The sequence below is a fragment of the Musca autumnalis genome, unplaced genomic scaffold (genome assembly GCF_047663935.1).
Source record: "Musca autumnalis isolate F117 unplaced genomic scaffold, ASM4766393v1 scaffold_4, whole genome shotgun sequence".
Lineage (NCBI taxonomy): Eukaryota > Metazoa > Arthropoda > Insecta > Diptera > Muscidae > Musca > Musca autumnalis.
In genome coordinates, this window is record NW_027411977.1 from 230,880,515 (window position 1) to 230,905,514 (window position 25,000).

Consider the following 25,000-nt stretch of genomic DNA (forward strand, 5'->3'; position numbering starts at 1 on the left):
TTTTATTGTTTGATGTTTGAAATTAGTTCTGGTTGTTATGGTTTTGGTTATGTCTGAAAGCATAAAATATTGCTTCGTTTCAAGTTGATTTTTTTTGAGATGTTCCACTGTTGAGGTGTTAATTTGATTTCAACAAGGAGTATGGGAAATGTTGAGAGTTGGCGGGGAGGGACGGGAGAGACAGGACCTTTTAAAAACAAAATACAACAATTTTCTATAATTTTTCTTTAGGCCACTGTGGCCTATGGAATTTTTTCTATAGAAATTTATAGGCCACTTTGGCCTATGAAAAAATTCTTATAGAAATTTAGAGGCCACTGTGGCCTATGAAAAATGTCCTATAGAAATTTTATAGGCCACCGTGGCCTATGAAAAATGTCCTATAGAAATTTTATAGGCCACTGTGGCCTATGAAAAATTTCCTATAGAAATTTTATAGGCCACTGTGGCCTAAGAAAAATTTCCTATAGAAATTTTATAGGCCACTGTGGCCTATGAAAAATTTCCTATAGAAATTTAATAGGCCACTGTGGCCTATGACAAATTTCCCATAGAAATTTTATAGGCCACTGTGGGCTATGAAAAATTTCCTATAGAAATTTTATAGGCCACTGTGGCCTATGAAAAATTTCCTATAGAAATTTTATAGGTCACTGTGGCCTATGAACAAATTCCTATAGAAATTGTATAGGCCACTGTGGCCTGTAAAGAATTTCCTATAGAAATTTTATGGGCCACGGTGGCCTATGAAAAATTTCCTATAGAAATTTTATAGGCCACGGTGGCCTATGAAAAATTTCCTATAGAAATTTTATAGGCCACGGTGGCCTATGAAAAATTTCCTATAGAAATTTATAGACCACTTTGGCTTATGAAAAATTTCCTATAGAAATTTATAGACCACTTTGGCTTATGAAAAATTTCCTATGAATGAATTTTTATGGGCCACAGTGGCCTGTGAACATTTTTCTATAAAATATTATAGGTGACTGTGGCATATGATAAATTTCTTGTAGAAATTTTTGAGGCCACTGTGGCCTACAAAAATTTTCGAAGTTTTTTTTCGAATTCAAACTTGTAATAACCTTTTTATTTCAAAATAAAAATTCCTTAAAACTTTAATTATTTATTTATTGTGCCATATTGATTGAAATTAAAAACCACAGCCCTAATTTTGATTTTTTTTTTCAAAACCACAAAAATCTGAAGTTCAATATTCTATTCACACATTTTTCAATTAAATTCTTATGACCAAGAAAATAAAAGAAGAGAGAAGATCATCTTGATTTAATGATAAAACTTCAGCAGAAATTGCAAAGAAACCAAAGAATCCGATGATGATGATGACCATAAACCGCGACCACAATCATAACACATTGTTAAGGAATCGTCCAGAAATGAAATTACACGCATTCACAAATTGCCATACAAAAATGCTAAACGCCGAACCAATGAAAAAAGACGGAGAGACGAATATTCTATCGGACACATACAAAAGCTACAACTGGAATTCTTTGTAAAGCCATTCAGTAGGATGACTTCTTTAAAATATGGCATTGCGTGCGAAAATTATATCAAGATTGGTTTACGTTTTTTTTTTTTTTTTTGTTATCAATAAGCAGTTTCGTTGCGGCTTCGATTGTGTTTTTTGGCAGTTCACAGGCTGACGAATTTCATGCCCACCAGCTTAGCATGCAAATTAAGTTTAAACAAAAATCGTTTTAAAAGAACAAACGCCGCCATTGGCTGGCTGGCTTGAGTGAATGTCTTAGCAGCGACATTGATTGTTGTAAATTGCCGTCCAGAGCAGAGGTGCTGAATGGCGATTTACGGTATTTTGACATTTGTTATGACCCTCACCAGAAATTACGACCACCATGGCCCAATTTTCAATAAATTTAAAGGATATCACAATGCAGTTGAAAATTGCCAAACAATAAAAGAATCGGCAAGACGTGTCTCATAAATTTATTCACAGCTCACAGAAGTGAGTATGTCACTGGTCACAGACGTGTTGAGGTTGCGTAAATAGGCACAACAATATTGAAAATCTGCATATTTAGCAATTATTTTAGTTTTATTTGTCAGTTTCCAAAAAGTATTTCAATCTTTTTGTTCTGAATTCCAACATTTGCCTGTTCGTTTACTTGTTGTCCCTGGGAACTTTCTCTTTGGGCAAAATGTCACGTTTTATTCTTTTGTATTCCCTTTGTTGCACCTTGTCTGCATTGTTTTGCTGTCTGTCTCCTTGTTTGCTTTGCTTGTTCGTCCTGCTAACCAATATAAGGTTGGATGGCCACATTAATCACTGTCCCAATAACCATTGGAACACTTTAGCAGCCATTCGAACAATCAATCATTAGTTAAAAATTTCTGACAGGTCACGCCATAGCTCACATAAAAAACAAATAAACTACCTTTGGATCTTCTTCTTCAAAGGGGATAAGGGAGAACAAATAGGTTGTGGAAGAAGAAAAGGATTTTTTTCATAGTGGCCTATGAATTTCCGTAGGAAAGTTTTCACAGGCCACAGCGGCCTACAAAATATCCATAGGAAAGTTTTCATAGGCCACAGTGGCCCATAAAATTTCCATAGGAAATTTTTCATAGGCCACAGTGGCCTATAAAATTTCTATAGGAAATTTTTCATAGGCCAAAGTGGCCTATAAAATTTCTATAGGAAATTTTTCAGTGGCCTATAAAATTTCTATAGGAAATTTTTCATAGGCCACAGTGGCCTATAAAATTTCTATAGGAAATTTTTCATAGGCCACAGTGGCCTATAAAATTTCTATAGGAAATTTTTCATAGGCCACAGTGGCCTATAAAATTTCTATAGGAAATTTTTCATAGGCCACAGTGGCCTATAAAATTTCTATAGGAAATTTTTCATAGGCCACAGTGGCCTATAAAATTTCTATAGGAAATTTTTCATAGGCCACAGTGGCCTATAAAATTTCTATAGGAAATTTTTCATAGGCCACAGTGGCCTATAAAATTTCTATAGGAAATTTTTCATAGGCCACAGTGGCCTATAAAATTTCTATAGGAAATTTTTCATAGGCCACAGTGGCCTATAAAATTTCTATAGGAAATTTTTCATAGGCCACAGTGGCCTATAAAATTTCTATAGGAAATTTTTCATAGGCCACAGTGGCCTATAAAATTTCTATAGGAAATTTTTCATAGGCCACAGTGGCCTATAAAATTTCTATAGGAAATTTTTCATAGGCCACAGTGGCCTATAAAATTTCTATAGGAAATTTTTCATAGGCCACAGTGGCCTATAAAATTTCTATAGGAAATTTTTCATAGGCCACAGTGGCCTATAAAATTTCTATAGGAAATTTTTCATAGGCTACAATGGCCTATAAAATTTTATAGAATATTTTTCATAGGCCGCAGTAGCTTGGTATGCAAAATTGATTGTGTACCATTGCCAAGATCATGGTCATATTTGATTGATATATGTGGCCTAACTAAATCTCCGAAATCTCTTGGAAAACAAGATGCTCTTCATGTGAATCTTTTTTTCTTTTTTATTTGCTTTTTTGCTGCTTCTAGTCATGAAATTTGTCAACATTGAAATACAAAACTGTGCATTCTGGTGACAAACAAGAAACGATAAAATCCCTTACTCAGACTCTTGATCTCGTTTATTATCGAGATTTACATGTCTGATCTTAATATGTCTGTATGTTAAGTAGCAAAACAAATAAACAAACAAGCAAAAATATAAATCTGCAATTGTTATGAAGCATCTTGAGTTGAGGCTTTATGACATCTGCGTAGTCAAGCACAAAATATGGTTAGTAGCTTCCAAAAAGGCAGCTGCATAATGTGACATGGTGAATTAGCTAGCAATGCATAGACGACTATGTTCCAACACATCATTATAGTCAACACCATGTATAAGACCTATGACGTGTTCTACATGAAACATTATGGAATTTCCAAAAACCTATTGCTCTTTTCCATTTTCTTTGGTAGTTGTCTCTTCACATGCCACATATCAACATCTTTACTAAGCTAAATAGAAGCTACTGTAAGTATAAACAAAAGTGTGGGAGCTGCCACTGACAGGCTATCTTATAGAAAACATCTGTACATTTCTGAGCTTTCGTGGTATTTTAGCTCCTCATTATGTATTTGCCAGAGTTGATGTGTGGCGCAGGGTTGCCATTTCAATCAAAAATTTGTCAATATAATAATTAAAAAATTTCCTTAGGTCACAGTGGTATATAAAAATTTATAGAACATTTTTCTTAGGCCACAGTGGCCTATAAAAATTTATAGAAAATTTTTCATAGGCCACAGTGGCCTATAAAAAATTATAGAAAATTTTTCATTGGTGGCCTATACAAATTTATAGAAAATTTTTCATACGCCACAGTGGCCTATAAAAATGTATAGAAAATGTTTCATAGGCCACAGTGGCCTATAAAAATTTATACAAAAATTTTTCATAGGCCACAGTGGGCTATCAAATTTTATAGAAAATTTTTCATAGGCCACAGTGGCATTTAAAAATTTATGGAAAATTTTTAATAGGCCACAGTGGTCTATGAAAATTTATGGAAAATTTTTCATAGGCCACTGTGGCCTATAAAAACTTTTTCATAGACCATTGTGGCCTATACAAATTTTATAGAAAAATTTTCATAGGCCACAGTGGGCAATAAAAATTTATAGAAAATTTTTCAATAGGCCGCAGTGTCCTATAAAAATTTATAGAAAATTTTTCAGCTAAAAAAAAATATAGAAAATTTTTCATAGGCCACAGTGGCCTATAACAATTAATAGAAAATTTTTCATAGGCCACAGTGGCCTATAAAAATTTATAGAAAATTTTTCATAGGCCACAGTGGCCTATAATAATGTATAGAAAATTTTTCATAGGCCACAGTGGCCTATAAAAATGTATAGAAAATTTTGCATAGGCCACAGTGGCCTATACAAATTTATAGAAAATTTTCCATAGGCCACAGTGGCCTATAAAAATTTATAGAAAATTTGTCACAGGCCACAGTGGCCTATAAAAACTTATAGAAAATTTTTCATAGGCCACAGTGGCCTATAAAAATTTATAGAAAATTTTTCATAGGCCACTGTGGCCTATAAAAATTTATAGAAAATTTTTCATAGGCCACTGTGGCCTATAATAGGCCGCAGTGTCCTATAAAAATTTATAGAAAATTTTTCAGCTAAAAAAAAATATAGAAAATTTTTCATAGGCCACAGTGGCCTATAACAATTAATAGAAAATTTTTCATAGGCCACAGTGGCCTATAAAAATTTATAGAAAATTTTTCATAGGCCACAGTGGCCTATAAAAATGTATAGAAAATTTTTCATAGGCCACAGTGGCCTATAAAAATTTATAGAAAATTTTGCATAGGCCACAGTGGCCTATACAAATTTATAGAAAATTTTCCATAGGCCACAGTGGCCTATAAAAATTTATAGAAAATTTGTCACAGGCCACAGTGGCCTATAAAAACTTATAGAAAATTTTTCATAGGCCACAGTGGCCTATAAAAATTTATAGAAAATTTTTCATAGGCCACTGTGGCCTATAAAAATTTATAGAAAATTTTTCATAGGCCACTGTGGCCTATAAAAATTTATAGAAAATTTTTCATAGGCCACTGAGGCCAATAAAAATTTATAGAATTTTATAGACAATTTTTCTTTGATCACACTGGCCTATAAAAATACATAGAACATTTTTCATAGCCCACAGTGGCCTATAAAAATTTATATAGTATTTTTTTAAGTCACAATGGCCTATAAAAATTTAGAGAAAATGTTTCATAGGCCACAGTGCCCTATAAAAATTTAAAGACAATTTTTCATAGGCCACAGTGGCCTATAAAAATTTATAGCAAATGTTTCATACGTCACAGTGGCCTATAAAAGTTTATAGAAAATTTTTCATAGGCCACAGTGGCCTATAAAAATTTATAGAAAATTTTTCATAGGCCACTGTGGCCTACAAAAATTTATAAAAAATTTTTCATAGACCACTGTGGCCTATACAATTTTATAGAAAATTTTTCATATGCCACAGTGGCCTATAAAAATTTATAGAAAATTTTTCATAGGCCACAGTGACCTATAAAAATTAATAGAACATTTTTCATAGGCCACAGTGGCCTATAAAAATTTATAGAACATTTTTCATAGGCCACAGTGGCCTATACAAATTTATACAATATTTTTCATAGGCCACAGTGGCCTATAAAAATTTATAGAAACTTTTTCATAGGCCACAGTGGCCTATAAAAATTTATAGAAAATTTTTCATAGGCCACAGTGGCCTATAAAATTTCTATAGGAAATTTTTCATAAGCCACAGTGGCCTATAAAAATTTGTAGAAAAATTTTCATAGGCCACAGTGGCCTATAAAAATTTATAGAAAATTTTTCATAGGCCACAGTGGCCTATAAAAATTCAAGGAAAATTTTTCATAGGCCATAGTGGCCTATAAAAATGTATAGAAAATTTTTTATAAGCCACAGTGGCCCATAAAAATTTATAGAAAATTTTTCATAGGCCACAGTGGCCTATAAAAATTCAAGGAAAATTTTTCATAGGCCACAGTGGCCTATAAAAATTTATAGAAAATTTTTCATAAACCACAGTGGCCTATAGAAATTTATAGAAAATTTTCCATAGGCCACAATGCCACAGTGGCCTATAAAAATGTATATAAAATTTTTCATATGCTACTGTGGCCTATAAAAATTTATAGAAAATTTTTCATAGGCCTTTGTGATCTACACAAATTTAAAGAAAATTTTTCATAGACCACTGTGGCCTATAAAAATTTATAGAAAATTTTTCATAGGCCACAGTGGCCTATAAAAATTTATAGAAAATTTTTCATAGGCCACTGTGGCCTATAAAAATTTATAGAAAATTTTTCATAAGCCACAGTGGCCTATAAACATTTATAGAAAATTTTTCATAGGCCACAGTGGCCTATAAAAATTTATAGAAAATTTTTCATAGGCCACAGTGGCCTATAAAAATTTTTAGAAATTTTTTCATAGGCCACAGTGGCCTATAAAAATTTATAGAAAATGTTTCATAGGCCACAGTGGCCTATAAAAATTTATAGAAAATTTTTCATAGGCCACAGTGGCCTATAAAAATTTTTAGAACATTTTTCATATCCCACAGTGGCCTCTAAAAATTTAAATAAAATTTTTACAAAGGCCTTAGTGGCCCATACAAATTTATAGAAAATTTTTACAAAGGCCACAGTGGCCCATACACATTTATAGAAAAATTTTCATAGATTTTATTTCATTTTTTCCGACCAATTTTAAAAATGTCCAATTAAATATTTTTTTTCCCCAAACCTAGAATTCTATTTTTATTTTTTCCTTTCTTCACTCTTAAGATTTTTTTATGAAATAATTGCAATGCCCAAACCCAATGGCTACCCAGCAAAATTTGACGGAAGGGGTTCTTTGCGATGACGTGATTTCATGTCATCTTTTGCATTGGTTCAAAGGAAGTCGTGAAAGATCCGATCTTTTCATTAGGATTTGAACCAATGCAAAGGAAGTCGTGAAAGATCCGATCTTTTCATCAGCATTTGTACCCATTCCATCGATCCAATAGAGATGATGTTTGTGTTTTTATTTACACACCTGTTTATTTTCATTTTGGTATGTTCCAGTACTGTTAAAATCTACTAATTTTTACTATTTTCTCCGATAACATAAAGGAAAAATTGTTATCGTAGTAAAAATAAGTAGATTCTTGTAGTTTCTGGAACAGACCAAAGTTGTTAGAACTGTCGTCGTGATGTTGTCTTACATTTCCTGCATATCAAACAACTAAAACTTCTAAACAATTGGTATTATATGAAGTCCCAACCATCGAGCTAAAAATAGAATCGGACTGCACACATTGCTATTTTAAAAGTCCCCTTGTCTGTTCTAAATCTGACATAGAAAGAAATCAATCAAATCTCGCTTCTTGGAATTTGAAAAAAAGTCCGAAACGAAAAGGAACAAGAATCTGAAAATAAAGAAGAAACTACTTTTGGAAAGAAACAATTAAAAATAAATTAATTAAGCATAAATGGTATTTTCCATAAAAAGTCTCTCCTCCCCGTTCGTTACATTTTGTTCTTAGAGATCCCTAAAGCAAGCCGGGTTGTAGATCCCTACATATTTCCGTCACTAAACAAAAGAGTATAAATTACCAAAATGTTGTTATAAAATAACAAAATTATAAAATAAAAGTAATTTACGAAATAAAAATACTTAAAGGAGTGCATTTGGAGTCCATGTTGAAATCTGAACTGGTGATGGGAAGATAATTGAAAAAACCTTTTGTAAGATGAAAGAATATCAGTTGCGGAGAACGGAGGAAGTAATCTTTTGCGTTGCAGCGGTGGTGATTACATTGCAATTTTGGATGTAAACTTTTGAAAAACTAAACTGATAAATTAAGTCCATATTTACATTAAGCAATTTTTCTTGCGGCAATTGTCAGTTTGTACGTGAGAGAGGGTATTGAGAGGCAAAGGGTTACCATATGCTTCACCTCTCTCTCCATCAAACTGACAATTGCCGCAAGGAAAATTGCCTAATATAAATATGGACTAATTGTAGTTATTTCATGAATTCGTTTGAATTAATAAAGAGTTTTGTTTTTCATGAAAACCATATTTCAATACAGCATTTTCCAAACAATATGAAAATTTCATGCCAAGGGGTTGGTGAAAATGACATGCCAAGGCATTGGTTAAAATGACATGTCAAAGCATGGGTGAAAATGACGTGTCAAAGCATTGGTGAAAATGACATGTCAAATCATTGGTGGAAATGACATGCCAAAGCATTGGTGGAAATGACATGTCAACGCATTGGTTAAAATGACATGCTTAGGATCCAGAAAAGAACGTCATCTTTTGGGGTCCACGCTCATATAAAATTCATCGATGAAGATGCTAAAAAGATGACATGCTAGATCACTTGCACCCATGATTGAATGTCATCTTTGGCATCGAACATTTTGCTGGGTAAATACCAACAATCTCCTTTTCCCAGAATTTATGGATAATTAAAAGAAAAATTTGACACTTTGTCATTGAAAGCTCAAAAAAGGCAACGGGAGAGAGAGGCATTAGATGGGAATAACAAAATTAAGATTGCTTGCCAGTCTTCAGCAGAAAGATAGAAAAATAAAACAAACCATTTGGAGGATCAGGTGACAAAAGTTCACTAGAAATCCCAAGTCTTGTTGTTTCTTTTTTGTTTTTGAAAGTAATGAACATCTGATGTTCTTGGCTTAGTTTTCAAATTAAACTCTAGAGTAAATTTAGGATTTGTCCGTTAATTGTAGCTAACTTTGGCTTTCTATTTAAACAAAAACATGACACCTTTCACTGCCATGGTTTAGAACGAGGAACCACCACCACCACTAAGCCAGCCAACAGCCAACCATCATCAAACCATATTTCTTCTCCTATTCTCTCTGCTCACCTAAGATGACACAAAATTCAGGTCAACGATGTAAGATTTCAAAATTTATCTTTTTAATTCTAATGACAAGACAGATAATGGCTGACAACAACGACAACAAACACCACACAGCAACAGTAAACAAACCTAGCCTTTTTCTTTTGGAAAATTTCCTCATTAGTTTTGGGTTTTTCTAAGTTGCTATGGATTTTTTGGTGTAATGGTTATTTCTTCCGCCATCCACCCACCCACCTCCCATAAACTCAAAAATCATTTCAGTTTTGTAATTAAACTTTAGTTAAATGTTATCTACAAACGGTAGTCATTTCAATACTCAACTAAACCAACCAACCCTTTCCTTTCAATGATTATGGCAAATTACTGTTTGGGGGCAATTGAAAACTCTTTTTCTTTGGTTAATTGACGACTGACTACCAAAAATTGTAATTAGTCTGTTTTCTTTATCTAGGTTTTTTGTCATAAAGCTGATATCTTTACCGTTAAACGATAAATAACTACAACAATTGTCATTAGTTTGAAATGATATTAATTTTCGAATTTTCAATAAAATTGCATGGTTATTTAAATAATTCGATTTTATGGGAGGTAAGGGAAATCAGAAATTATTATTTTCCGATAGGCTTCTGAGGTACACAAATAGACCACAGTGGGCTATGAAAACATTTCCTAAAAATGTGTATAGGTCAGAGCGGTCTACAAAAAATTAGAAAATTATTCAAGACTTATCGGCGACTGTGGCTTTTAAAATTTTATACAAACTTTTTCATAGGACACTGTTTATTTTTATTGAAAAATTTCGATAGGCCACTATGGCCTATAAAATTTTTGGAAAATTGCCTATACAATTTTTTAAACATTTTTCACAGGTCACTGTGACCTAAAATTTTTTTTGTGACCTACAAATAAAATATTTAGGACAGAGCGGCCCATGAACAATTTTCTAAAAAAAATTATAGGACAAGATATTTTTTTAAAAATATTCAAAAAAATTAAAGATTTAAACGAAATAAAAATTAAATATTAAGAAAACAAATTTAAATACACAATATTTGAAAAAAATCCATGACTTGTGAAAAAATTATTTTTAAAAAAATTCACCATTGGAAAAAATATTATTTACAAATTTAAAACAATCAACCATTTATGGAGAAATATTTTTTTTTTAAATTCGCCATTTTCGGAACAAAATATTTTTTAAAAAAATCCATGACTTAAAAAAAAATATTTTTTAAAAAAAATCCACGACTTAAAAAAAAATATTTTTTAAAAAATGCACCATTTGTGAAAAAATGTTTTTTAAAAAATACACGATTTGTAAAGAAAAATATTTTTAAAAAATTCACAATTTGTGAAAAAATATTTTTTAAAAAATCCACGATTTGTAAAGAAAAATATTTTTAAAAAATCCACGATTTGTGAAAAAATATTTTTTAAAAAATCCACGATTTGTGAAAAAATATTTTTTAAAAAATCCACGATTTGTGAAAAAATATTTTTTAAAAAATCCACGATTGGTAAAAAAACTATTTTTTAAAAAATCCAAGAATTACTAAAAACATTTTTCAGAAAAAATGCACGATTTGTGAAAAAATATTTTTTAAAAAATCCAAGATTTGTTAAAAAATATTTTTTTAAAAAATCCAAGATTTGTTAAAAAATATTTTTTTAAAAAATCCAAGATTTGTTAAAAAATATTATTTAAAAAATCCAAGATTTGTTAAAAAATATTTTTTAAAAAATCCACGACTTGTGAAAATTTTTTTAAACAAATCCACTATTCGTGAAAAAATATTTTTTAAAAAATCCACTATTCGTGAAAAAATATTTTTTAAAAAATCCACGATTTGTGAAAAAATATTTTTTAAAAAATCCACCATTTGTGAAAAACGTTTTTTAAAAAACACAATTTCTGAAAAAAGTATTTTTTAAAAATCCACGATTTCTAAGAAAAAATATTTTTTTAAAAAATTCACGATTTGTGAAAAAAATATTTTTTAAAAAATTCACGATTTGTGAAAAAATATTTTTTTAAAAAATTCACGATTTGTGAAAAAAATATTTTTTTAAAAAAATCCACGATTTGTGAAAAAATTAAAAAATCCACTATTCGTGAAAAAATATTTTTTTAAAAATCCACGATTTGTGGAAAAATATTTTTTAAAAAATCCACGATTTGTAAAAAAATATTTTTTAAAATATCCACGATTTGTGAAAAAATATTTTTTAAAAAATCCACGATTTGTGAACAAATATTTTTTTAAAAATCCACGATTTGTGGAAAAATATTTTTTAAAAAATCCACGATTTGTGAAAAAATATTTTTAAAAAAATCCACGATTTGTGAACAAATATTTTTTAAAAAATCCACGATTTGTGAACAAATATTGTGAAAAAATATTTTTTTAAAAATCCACGATTTGTGGAAAAATATTTTTTAGAAAATCCACGATTTGTGAACAAATATTGTGAAAAAATATTTTTTTAAAAATCCACGATTTGTGGAAAAATATTTTTTAGAAAATCCACGATTTGTGAAAAAATATTTTTTAAAAAATCCAGGATTTGTGAAAAAATATTTTTTAAAAAATCCAGGATTTGTGAAAAAAATATTTTTTAAAAAATCCACGATTTGTGAAAAAATATTTTTTAAAAAATCCAGGATTTGTGAAAAAATATTTTTTAAAAAATCCACGATTTGTGAAAAAATGTTTTTTAAAAAATCCACGATTTGTGAAAAAATGTTTTTTAAAAAATCCACGATTTGTGAAAAAATATTTTTTAAAAAATCCACGATTTGTGAAAAAATATTTTTAAAAAATCCACGATTTGTAAAAAAATATTTTTTAAAAAATCCACGATTTGTAAAAATATATTTTTTAAAAAATCCACGATTTGTGAAAAAATATTTTTAAAAAATTCAGGATTTGTGAAAAATTTATTTTTAAAAAAACCACGATTTGTGAAATTTTTTTTAAAAAATCTACGATTTGTGAAAAAATATTTTTTTAAAAATCCACGATTTGTGAAAAAATATTTTTTTAAAAAATCCACCATCTGTGAAAAAAATAATTTTTAAAAAATCCACGATTTGTGAAAAAATATTTTTTAAAAAATCCACGATTTGTGAAAAAATATTTTTTAAAAAATCCACGATTTGTGAAAAAATATTTTTTTAAAAAATCCACGAGTTAAAAAAACTATTTCTAGAAGAATATTTTATAAAAATCCAAGATTTGTTAAAAAATATTTTTTTAAAAAATCCAAGATTTGTTAAAAAATATTTTTTTAAAAAATCCAAGATTTGTTAAAAAATATTATTTAAAAAATCCAAGATTTGTTAAAAAATATTTTTTAAAAAATCCACGACTTGTGAAAATTTTTTTAAACAAATCCACTATTCGTGAAAAAATATTTTTTAAAAAATCCACTATTCGTGAAAAAATATTTTTTAAAAAATCCACGATTTGTGAAAAAATATTTTTTAAAAAATCCACCATTTGTGAAAAACGTTTTTTAAAAAACACAATTTCTGAAAAAAGTATTTTTTAAAAATCCACGATTTCTAAGAAAAAATATTTTTTTAAAAAATTCACGATTTGTGAAAAAAATATTTTTTAAAAAATTCACGATTTGTGAAAAAATATTTTTTTAAAAAATTCACGATTTGTGAAAAAAATATTTTTTTAAAAAAATCCACGATTTGTGAAAAAATTAAAAAATCCACTATTCGTGAAAAAATATTTTTTTAAAAATCCACGATTTGTGGAAAAATATTTTTTAAAAAATCCACGATTTGTAAAAAAATATTTTTTAAAATATCCACGATTTGTGAAAAAATATTTTTTAAAAAATCCACGATTTGTGAACAAATATTTTTTTAAAAATCCACGATTTGTGGAAAAATATTTTTTAAAAAATCCACGATTTGTGAAAAAATATTTTTAAAAAAATCCACGATTTGTGAACAAATATTTTTTAAAAAATCCACGATTTGTGAACAAATATTGTGAAAAAATATTTTTTTAAAAATCCACGATTTGTGGAAAAATATTTTTTAGAAAATCCACGATTTGTGAACAAATATTGTGAAAAAATATTTTTTTAAAAATCCACGATTTGTGGAAAAATATTTTTTAGAAAATCCACGATTTGTGAAAAAATATTTTTTAAAAAATCCAGGATTTGTGAAAAAATATTTTTTAAAAAATCCAGGATTTGTGAAAAAAATATTTTTTAAAAAATCCACGATTTGTGAAAAAATATTTTTTAAAAAATCCAGGATTTGTGAAAAAATATTTTTTAAAAAATCCACGATTTGTGAAAAAATGTTTTTTAAAAAATCCACGATTTGTGAAAAAATGTTTTTTAAAAAATCCACGATTTGTGAAAAAATATTTTTTAAAAAATCCACGATTTGTGAAAAAATATTTTTAAAAAATCCACGATTTGTAAAAAAATATTTTTTAAAAAATCCACGATTTGTAAAAATATATTTTTTAAAAAATCCACGATTTGTGAAAAAATATTTTTAAAAAATTCAGGATTTGTGAAAAATTTATTTTTAAAAAAACCACGATTTGTGAAATTTTTTTTAAAAAATCTACGATTTGTGAAAAAATATTTTTTTAAAAATCCACGATTTGTGAAAAAATATTTTTTTAAAAAATCCACCATCTGTGAAAAAAATAATTTTTAAAAAATCCACGATTTGTGAAAAAATATTTTTTAAAAAATCCATGATTTGTGAAAAAATATTTTTTAAAAAATCCACGATTTGTGAAAAAATATTTTTTTAAAAAATCCACGAGTTAAAAAAACTATTTCTAGAAGAATATTTTATAAAATATTATTGTAAGTCTCTGAAGTCTAGAAATTTCCATAAAAATGTTTCTTAAATATTCCGCCGAAAAGCATGCTCAACGTAATATCTTCTTAAGACAAATATTTAACTTATAATGTTAAACTTGAAATATAGATGGCGTGATATTGAGTATTCCAAATGTTATGGGAGAACTTCAGCCTACAAATTTCTATACGAATATTTTCGTAGGCCTCTGAGATTTACAGATTTCTTTAGGATTTTTTTTTCGTAGGCCTAGGAGAACAACAGTTTTTTACAGGACCGATGAGGCCTACAAATTTCTATAGGAAATTCTTCGTAGGCCCCTGAGGCCTATACATTTCTATAGGAAATTTTTCTGATGCCTTGAGGCATAGAAATATCTATAGAAAATGTTTCCCTAGGTCTCTGAGGCCTACACAATTTCATTAGGGGGATTTTCCAAAATACTCCGCCTAAAAGCATGCTCATCTACGCATCTACTTGATTAATTTGGTCAAAAGACGTCAAGAATAGATGGCGTGATCTTGTATTCTTCTAGATTCTATGGAAGCAATTTCATTTCCCAAGGTTTCAAATTTCTTTTTTTTTATGTAGAACTCAGAGACATAGAAAAATTTCTGTAAGCAATTTTTCGTTGACATATTTGTAGCCATTCCTTCTAAAAGCATATTTGTATTACACATTTTCCTCTGATTCGTTACCTCATCTCATTTGTTTATGGCTTAGAGGTACTTTGGTCATTTTAAGCTTCTGGGCTTTGTTAAACAAAGGGGGCAATTATGCAAAACTTGTCATGAGCGGACATAAAAAATCGTACTTAATTTCTATAACGAATGGAGAAAAAATACAAATAGGCCAAACAGAGTAAACCCATAAAGAGACAACATTTTAGAGTGATGGAACTTAAAACTCAGCTATAGGGATTGACAAAAAAGTATTCCACCTGTTGCTTTTTTTATGGTTTCCAGAAAGTGTTTTTTGTTAAACAAAATTCTCTGCCGTATGTGCGCCCTTTCAACGCAGCCACCTATTTAGCAGCTACAAATTCTCCTATCCTTCCATGGAAAATATGGGCGTTGATTTGTTAACAGTTCGCCAATGTTGTTTCTATTAATTTTTATTTATTAACCGAACAACCGAATTGACTTGAAATGAAAAAAAAAATCTGTTCAAACAATGTTTCAATTTGTTTGTTTACACCTATTGTCTGTGGATTGTCCGAACAACGCCCATTGCCAAAAGTGGAAACTGTGGAGGTATGAGAAATCCCTTCCATAAGCCTGGTTGCCAATGGGTTTGTTGTTGCTGCTGCAATTTTTCCACTTTTCGTGGCCCAAAAGCCAAATGTGTGTTATTTGGTCAAAGTGTGTACGGACTGGCAAATATACCTTAGCATTGTTGTTGTTGGTTTTCGGATTTTCAATTTAATTAGAAATTCAAATTGATTTTTTTCCTTCGTAGAAATCAATTAAATGTAAATGCCATTAAAGTGGCTTTTTCGGTAGAAAAATATCAAAACAATTGCAATAAATTTTCAAATTTTACTATTTTGAGGGAAATAAAAAGAATTGCAAAAAGGTGCTTAGGACAAAAATATTATTAGGATAATATAAAAAAATAAAATAAACATAAATCCGCAGATGGTTTCAAATATTTCAAAAATTCGTACACTTACGAAGGAGTCTCTTAAAATGGTGATGGTTTGAGAACATACCAACTGTATCTACTCACTAACCATGATACCACAGTGCCATCTATTATTCGTTTGAAACAGTGGTTATATGGCTCGTGTCTCTGCTAATATAGACGTTTTAATTTTCCGCTGCAGATGGCGTACAATTTGATGGTTTGTACGAAAAATGTCATATAGGAAATTTGCTATGGAAATATATAGGCCTCAGAAGCTTACGAAAAATTTCCCATATACATTTCTGGGAATCTAAGGCTTGGGAATAATTTCTAATAGGCCTCAGAGCATAACGAAAAATGATCTATTGAAATTAGTAGGCCTCGAACAATTTTTATAGAATTTGGTGAGCCTCAGAGGCTTAGAAAAAATTTCTTATCGAAATTTTTAGCCCTCAGAGGCCTACGGAATATATTCTACTGAAATTTGTAGGCCTCAGAGGCCTATGAAAATTTTCCTATAGAAGGTGTAGGCCTCAGAAGCCTACGAAAAATTTCCTATAGAAATGTGTAGGCCTTAGAGGCTTTCTACAGAAATGTATAGGCCTTTGAGGCCTACGAAAAATTTCCTATAGAAATTTATAGAAGAGGCCTAAAAAAATGTTTATAGACATTCATAGGCCTCAAAGGCCTACGAAAAATTTTCTATAGAAATTTGTATGCGTCAGAGGCTTAGAAAAAATCTACAGGAATTTGCAGGCCTCTGAGGCCCACGAAAAATTTCCTATAAAAATTTATAGGCCTACGAAAAATTTCCTAAAGAAATTTGTAAGTCTTTCAGGCCTACAAAAATTTCCTATAGACATTTGAAAGCCTCTGAGACCTACGTAAAATTTCCTATGGATATGACTAGACATTTGAGGCCTACGAAAAAAAAATCCTATAAAAATTTCTTGGCCTCAGAGGCATACGAAAAATTTCCTATAGACATTTGAGGGACTCAGAGGCCGACAAAAAATGTCCAATATTTTCTATAATTTTCTTCAAGGTCTACGAAAAATTTCTAATAGAAATTTGTAGGCCTACGACAAATTTCCAATAAATTTCTGTAGGCATCTGAAAATTTTCCTAAGGACATTTTAGGTTTCAGAGGCCTACGAAACTTTTCCTATAAAAATTTGTAGGCTTCAGAGGCCTACGAAAAATTTATTATAGATTTTATTAGGCCTCAGATACATAGGAAATTTTTTCCTATAGAAATATTTAGGCCTCAGAGGCCTACAAAAAAAATTTCCTAAAGAATATGTAGGCCTCAGAGGCCTATAAAAATGCATAGGTCTCAGAGGCTAAAAAAAATTTCCTATGGAAATTTGTATTGACACAGCATTTGAAAAATCAAGATCACACCACCTATACTTGAAACTTATTATTAGTTTAGAAACTTGTGGGTCTCACAGGCCAAAGAAAAATTTCCCATAGAAATCTATAGGCCTCAGTGGCTAAAGAAAAATTTCCTATGGATATTTGTAGACATCGGAGGCCTATGAAATTTTTGACATAGTATTTGAAAAATCAAGATCACGCCATCTATAATTGAAATTTATTATTAATATTGGCAAATTTGTTTTAGAGGTAATTTTTTGTGCAGACTTTTAGGCGGAATATATAAGAACAAATTTTAGACCTTAGAGATCATGAACAGCTCTTTATAAAAAAATTCTAATAGAAATTTTTGGATCTAACAAGCCTTGGAATAATTTCCTACAGACACTTTTAGGCTCCAGAGGCCCAAAAAAATTTTACAATAAAAATCTGTAGGTCTCAGAAGCCAACGAAAAATTTCTATAGATATGTATAGACCTCAAAGGCTTACGATATACTTTCTATGGAAACTTGTAAAGCTCAGAGGCCTAGGAGATATTTTCTTACAGAAGTTTGTAGGCCTCGGAGGCTTACAAAACAATTTCCTATAAAAATTTAAAGACCTCAGAGGCTTACAAAAAATTTAATAAAGAATAGTTTGGCTTTCGAGGTGTAGATAAAAATTTTTAAAGCAATTTGTACGCCTCAGATGGATAAAAAAAATCTGTAGAGATTTATAATCTTCGGACGTCTATTAAACATTTCATACTGAAATTCGCAGGCCTCAGAGGCCTTGAAAAAAATTCTATAAAATTGTGTAGACCTATGAGGCGTGAAAATCTTATTAAATTTCTCTGATAAAATTTTTTAATATCCTTGAGATCTGCAAACATTTTTCTAAATGAATTTGTTGGCCATGGAGGCAACGAACCATTTTCTATAAAAGTTTATGGAACTCTGAGGGCTAAGAAATATTTACTATAAACATATGGAGCCATCAGAGGCCTACAAAAAAATTCCTGTAGGAATTTGAAAGCCTTAACTTCCTAAGAAAATTTTCCTAGAGAAACTTGTGGCTTAAAGGCCAAAGGGAAATTTTCTCCAGATGTATGTGGACCTCAAAGGGATACGGAAACTTTCCTATAGATTTTTGTGAGCCTTGGAAGCCTCTGCAAAGTTTTCTACAGATTTTTGTGAGCCTTGGAAGTTTATGGACCTCAGAGGGCTAAGAAATATTTACTATAGATATATGGAGCCATCAGAGGCATAAAAAAATTTCCTGAAGAAATTTTGAAAGCCTTAACTTCCACAGAAAATTTTCCTGGAGAAACTTGGGGCCTCAAAGGCCAATGCGAAACGTTCTCTAGATTTGTGTGGACCTCAAAGGTCTATGGAAACTTTCCTATAGATTTTTATGAAACTCGGAAGACTATGGAAACTTTTCTATAGATTTTTGTGAGCCTTGGAGCCCTTAGTAAACTTTCCTATAGATGGAAGTATTCCATATAGGGACTATTCATTCAAGAAAGAGAACTTCCGAAGGATTTTGAAAGGCTACATAAGGCATTCTTATTGATACTTGATGCCTTATATCCTATGTGCAAGACTTCATAAGATAAAGAGGCAATGGTTTAAGAAAAACAAACTCCAGAGAGATTCCATAGGCCTCAGAGGTTTTCCTTTTGATTTGTGTGGGATTTTGAGGCCTATGGAAACTTCCCTATAGACTTTCTTGGACATTGTATGCTACGTAGGCTTAGGAAAAATTTCCCAGTACAAAGAGTACACTATTGCGCAGTATATACTTCAAGTTTAACATTACTTTGTTAAAGAGGGTAAATTTGTGAGCCTACTTTTAGGTGGAATATTTAAATAGTTAATACCGGAGGACTGAAGAAAAGAATTTTGGATGCATTATTCCATATAGGGCCCTTCAATTTAAGAAAGATAACTGCTGGAGAAATTTGAAAGGCTAAATAAGCTCTTCTAATTCACTGATGTCTCATATTCGATGTAGAAGACTTCAAGAGACCTTTTGTTCGGTAAAACGGGCATTCATTCAAGAAAGAAAATTCCCGAAAGATTCCATAGGTTTCACAGGATTTAAGCTATATTTTTATGGGCTACAGATGCCTATGGAAATGTTCCTAAAGATTGTTGGAGACCTCGAAACCCTCTGGAATCATTCCTATAGATTTCCAGTACAAAAATACACTATTACTACATCTATACTTCAAATATAACATTGCTTTACTTAACAAGAAACATGTATGGGCATGCTTTTAGGGGGGAATTTTAAATAATTATGATGGACGATTGGAGAAAAGCATTTTGATTGCATTATTCCACCTTCAATGCAAGAAAGATAGCTTCTGAGAATTTTGAAAGGCTCAATAAACCCCTCTGGTGGACTGATGTCTCAAATTCGATGTGGAAGACTTCATGAGACCTTCTGTTCGATATAGGAGGCATTTATTCAAGAAAGAAAACTCCCGAAAGATTCCATAGGCCTCAGAGGATTTCCTCTAGATTTTTGTGGTCTTCCGAGGCCTATGATAATGTTCCTAGAGATTTTTGGAGGCATCGAAAGCCCCTTGAATCTATCCAATAGATTTCAAGTACAATGTACACTATTACGCCACATATACTTCACGTTTAGCACTACTCTACTTAAGAACATAAATTCGTGAGCATACTTTAAGGAGAATATTTAAATAATTAATACCGGACGACTGGAGAAAAGAACTTTAATTGCATTATTCCATATAGGGACCTTCAATTTAAGAAAGAAAGCTCCTGGAGAATTCTGAAAGGCTCAATAACCCTTCTGATTGACTGATGTCTCATATTCGATATAGAAGACTTCATTAGACATTTTGTTCGTTATAGGCAACCTTCATTCGTGAATTGAAGCTCCTGTAAGATTCTGGAAGACTTCATAAAGCATGTAGAAGACTTCATGAGACCTCTTTTTCGACATGGGAGACCCTCTGAGGGCTTTCATTGTATTAGGAATAAGACAGAAGTCTCCCATTCATAGTAAAACTTCTTCAATCTTTCTATTCTATATAGGATACCTTTTTAGGACTTCCTCTCCATTAAAAAATGTATTCGAGCTACACTTTTCCGCATGGAAGGCCTCCTAAAGATTTTTAGTCTGCTTAAAATGCCTCCAGGGGAATTTTATTTTATTTAAATTGTCTTTTTGGGCATCAATCTCAAAACTGTTCCGTTTCAATATAAAAATGGGAAAAAATTGATTCGACTTACCTTCAATTTTCTTCTCTTGCTCTCGACGGGCTTTCATATCCTGGTGCTGCTCCCTGGACTCCTTCTTCTCCTCCTGCTCTTCATGTTCCTCCTCCTCATCGGTGTGGAAAGTAGGTTTAGAATACCTTAACTGTTCCTCGGTTACACTTTGCACCGAATCCAAAGATGAGGACATTAAAATTTCTTTGGAATTTTTCGAAATATCTGAAGCCGATGTGGAGACATTTGGTAAATTAATGGTCTCCAATAGATCACCCGAAGCCGTTTGACTTAGTAGTGGCACTTTAGATTCAAACGAGGCTTGTTTCTCCACCACTGAGGGAAGTTTATCGCTAGCCAAGGTTATGACCGGTGGTTGAATGGGCGTGTCTTTCTTTAAGTCAGCCGAAGGTATAATAATGTGATGTTCCACACCCACAATGATACGTTCCATTGGTTTGGGTATTTCAATTATCGGAGTTGTGGCTTGTGTGGGTGATTGCCGTGCCGGTTCTTTGGGCGGTAGTGTAATGGTGGCAGTGGTTTCTAGGGAACCTCGACGCTTGGGTATGGGTTTAGCGGCAGCATCACCACTGTTTCGTCTCTGGGGTACGGGTGGTTTGGGTTTTGGTGAGGGTTTGGGTTTCGGTTTAGGTGAAGTTGTCTCTTCTCCACTCTCTTCGCTCTTTGTTTTGGACGACTTTTCACTGCGTTTGAGTTTGGGAGAAGCTCGTGGTGAAGATTTGGGAGATATTTTAATAATCTTCGTGGAGGTTTCTTTGTGCGTTGTGAGAGGGGATTTCGTAAGGACCTCCTTGGGAGTTTTAGGACTTTCTTCAATGGTAATAATTTCAGTGATCTTGGTTTCTGTGTGGATTTGAGGTTTCTTCTCTTCTGCTTTGATGATATTTTTGTGCAGCACATATTCAGTTTCTGTTTGTAGAAGATCTCCAGAGGAACTGGGGGTGATGATTATGGGAGAGCTTAGGATTTCACTGTCACTCCTTGAGGGTGGTGTTGGGGGTTTCGTTTCACCTTTAATGACAAAGTGGGGTTCCACTTTTGTCATCTGAGGTGGCAAGCTTTGTGGCATTTTAGGGAAGTCTGAGAATTCCTTCTTTTCTTTTGTGATTTCTCTCTTTTCCAGAGCAATTTCTGTAGTTGGTGTTGAGGTTTTGTTCTTGTTTTCTGGTGTCTTAACTTCTTGGACAGAGGTCTTCACTTGTGGCTCAGATTTCTTAAATTCAGGAAGAGTTTCCTTATTTTGAGGGACATTCTTCTCAAACTTCTTCACTTCCGCAGCGAATTTCTTAGTTTCTGTTTCAGAATTCTTCACTGGCTCCGAATTCTTGACTTGAAGTTCGCGTTTCTTGGCATCTGGTGAAGATTTCGTAACTTCTGTTTGAGATTTCTTGACTTCCACTTCGGATTTCTTCACTTCTGGTACGGACTTGATCACTTCTGCTTCGGATTTTTTCACTTCTGCTTCGGATTTCTTCACTTCGGTTTCAGATTTCTTCACAGGTTCTGATTTTTTTACCTCAGGTTCAAGTTTGTTCACTTTGGGTTCAGAATTCTTAACTGGATCAGATTTCTTTGCCTCAGATTCTGATTTCACCACAACTGATTCAAGTTTCTTTACTTCTGAATCAGATTCTTTGACTTCTTGTTCAGACTCCTTGACTTCTGGTTCCGATTTCTTGAATGGTGATTCTGTTTCCTTGACTTTTGGCTCAGATTTCTTGATTTCTGGTTCAGACTCTTCTGATTCAGTTTTTTTGACTTGTGGTTTGGATTCCTTCACAGGATCAGATCTTTTCACTTCCGGTTCAGAAATCTTTGCATCTGGTACAGATTTCTTCACAAGTTCCGGGCTCTTTACTTCTGGATCAGATTTCTTATTTTCTTGTTCCGATTTCTTTGCTGCTGGTTCAGATTCTTGCACTTCAGGTTCAGATTCTTTCACTTCAGGTTCCGATTTCTTCACTTCAGGTTCGGATTTCTTCACTTCAGATTCCGATTTCTTCACTTCAGGTTCTGATTTCTTCACTTCACGTTCTGATTTCTTCACTTCAGGTTCCGCTTTCTTCACTTCTGGTTTAGAATGCACCACTTCCCCTTCGAACTTCTCCACATTTTCTGAAGTATTGTCCACTTTCACATTCAAATCTTCCTTCAAACTCGCTTTTGGTGTTTCCTCCTCTTCCTGAACTTCCAATCCACTCAAATCAAAGCCCTGATCATCATCATTGTGTCTGAAGTTATCAAACTGGAAAAGTTTCTCCGCCTCCTTGCGAACCTTTTGATAACTTTCAATTAGCTTCTGGGCCTCCAATTCTAGACGTTTTTCCTCCTCCGATTTCTTGAGAAGCTTGGGACCCTTTTTCGCCGGTTCCTTGGGGACTTCAGAACGTTTCAGGGCCTGTTTCTCAGCATCCTGCAAAATATTTTCCACAATTTTCTGGGCCTCAAGCTGTTGGGGACTTTGAGCCTCTTTGGTCCTCTCAAAGACGTCTGGCTTGGCTTCTTCCATTGTAGTCTCATTACGCTTGGTGACCTGAGTATCACCATTATTAGTGACCGTCAGGGTTTCACTGATTTCCCTTATCAAGGAAGGTTTTTCCAAAGGTTTTGTTTCCTTCTTCTTCTCTTCATTTGGTTTCAGAATCTGTTCCGAATCCTCAAATGTCTCCATAACCTGATGCTCACACTCCACCAGATCCACACCACCCATTGCATTCGCCAGAATTTGTTTACCACACTCCGATAATTTCAAAATACCTCGGGCAATACTTTGATTATCCTGTGGATTATGGGCCTCTTCCGCTAATCTTGTTTCCGCTTTGGCGGTAACAGTTAGAGGTTGCTGCTGCTGTCCGGAGGCCTCAAAGTTCTCATCAAGACTATCTTGAGATTGTACCTTCTTCAGTTTGGCTCTTTCCTTATGGGTTTCACTGGATTTTTGGACCTTTTCCTCACCAGTTTTTGCGTCCTTGGTGCGTATTTCGGAATAGGCTTTTTGATCGGATTCAAATTGCCTCTCCTCGAGTACGGTGATTTTGGTATTACCTTTGCGCTCATTGTAGGGTTGGAGGGTAAATACTGGTTTGCTATCCTGCGGAGATTTTGGAGAGTTCATCAATTTTTCAAACTCTTTGGGTAGGGCTTTCTTAAATTCCTCAGGCAATGCATCCAAGGCCTTTAAATCACTTAAGTTTGTAGTTTCTAGGACCTGTGATGTACTGCTGCTGGTCGTGGTGGATTTTATGATTTTCTTCGTAGTTGTTGTGGTCTTGGTTTCGGTTTCCGTCTTAGTTGTGGTTTCTTGGTGCTCGGTTTTTACCTCCTCAGAGGTTTTACAGGTTTGCGAATTATCCTCAGAGATTTCCTTGGACGAACTCTTACTAACCTCAACAAAGTTTTGTTCCTTGACTTCTTTGCTTTCTTCAGTTATCTCGGGTATCTCCGAGCTATTTTCGTTTTGCTTAATTTCCATTACCTTGGCCACTTCCTCATTAGTTTGCATATCGACGGTAGTTGTTTCAGCGTTAGCTATCTTATCTTCGGAATTTTGCAAATTATTGCATTTCTCTTTCGTTTCCTCACTCATTGTTTTGCTATCTATTTTATGATCTCTGCTGGGCTCTTTCAGGTTCTTCTTTAGACTCTTCAAATCCTCAAAGGCTGGTACTGTGGGCGGTTGGACAGGCACCCCAATGAAGGCAGGTTTCTTGAGATTCCCCTTCAGAATTGATTTTTGTTCAGATTCTTGTTTATTCTCAGCTTGCGACTTTGTAGCTCCTGCAGCGGCTGATTTTTGCTGACTCAAATCATCAACTATGACAATGGGACTGAAAACAAAAAAACGAGCAATTAATTAGATTCAAAACAACTTACAGCTGATTTACCCCTTTTTGGCTCGCCGGAAATTAGCTTGTAATGGTTGTGTCGGGTAGGTCTCTCTACTCTTACTTTTTAATAGCTTTTCGGTTTATTTTTTTTTTACTTCGTACGCCTAACCTTAACCTTTTCAATCGAAATTCTATACTAAATTTCAATTTTCTTTACTAACTTTACTGGCGTAGCGTATTTTTGCTGATAAGGTAGCGTAGGCAAGCACCTGTAAATAGGTCTGCTGCACCGCCTTATCTCTCCAAGCGTTGACGATGATGTTTCATTATTTTTAGTCTGTTTACTTTCCGTTAGTTTCACAACAAACAAATCAGGTGGAATAACGGAAAGATAGGGGAAGGCAAAACAGGCAGCCAAAGGGTCCTACAATAACACACAGCATAAAGTTATTCTTCAAAATGTCACTCTAAAAATATTTTTAAAAATCCCCGAGCCTCAGATGTCACTCTAAAAATATTTTTAAAAATCCACGAGCCTCAGATGTCACTCTAAAAATATTTT

General features: G+C 32.4%; 1 protein-coding gene across 2 annotated transcripts in view; it reads right to left on the reverse strand.

Annotated features, from left to right (window-relative positions):
* bbg (PDZ domain-containing protein big bang) overlaps nucleotides 1-25,000 on the reverse strand; it is a 537,119-nt gene that overhangs the window by 406,004 nt on the left and 106,115 nt on the right. For both annotated transcript variants that reach the window (XM_073983226.1, XM_073983227.1), the window contains exon 4: nucleotides 20,609-24,438. In XM_073983226.1, the coding sequence (XP_073839327.1) occupies nucleotides 20,609-24,438 (3,830 nt within the window). The remainder of the gene's footprint in view (nucleotides 1-20,608; nucleotides 24,439-25,000) is intronic.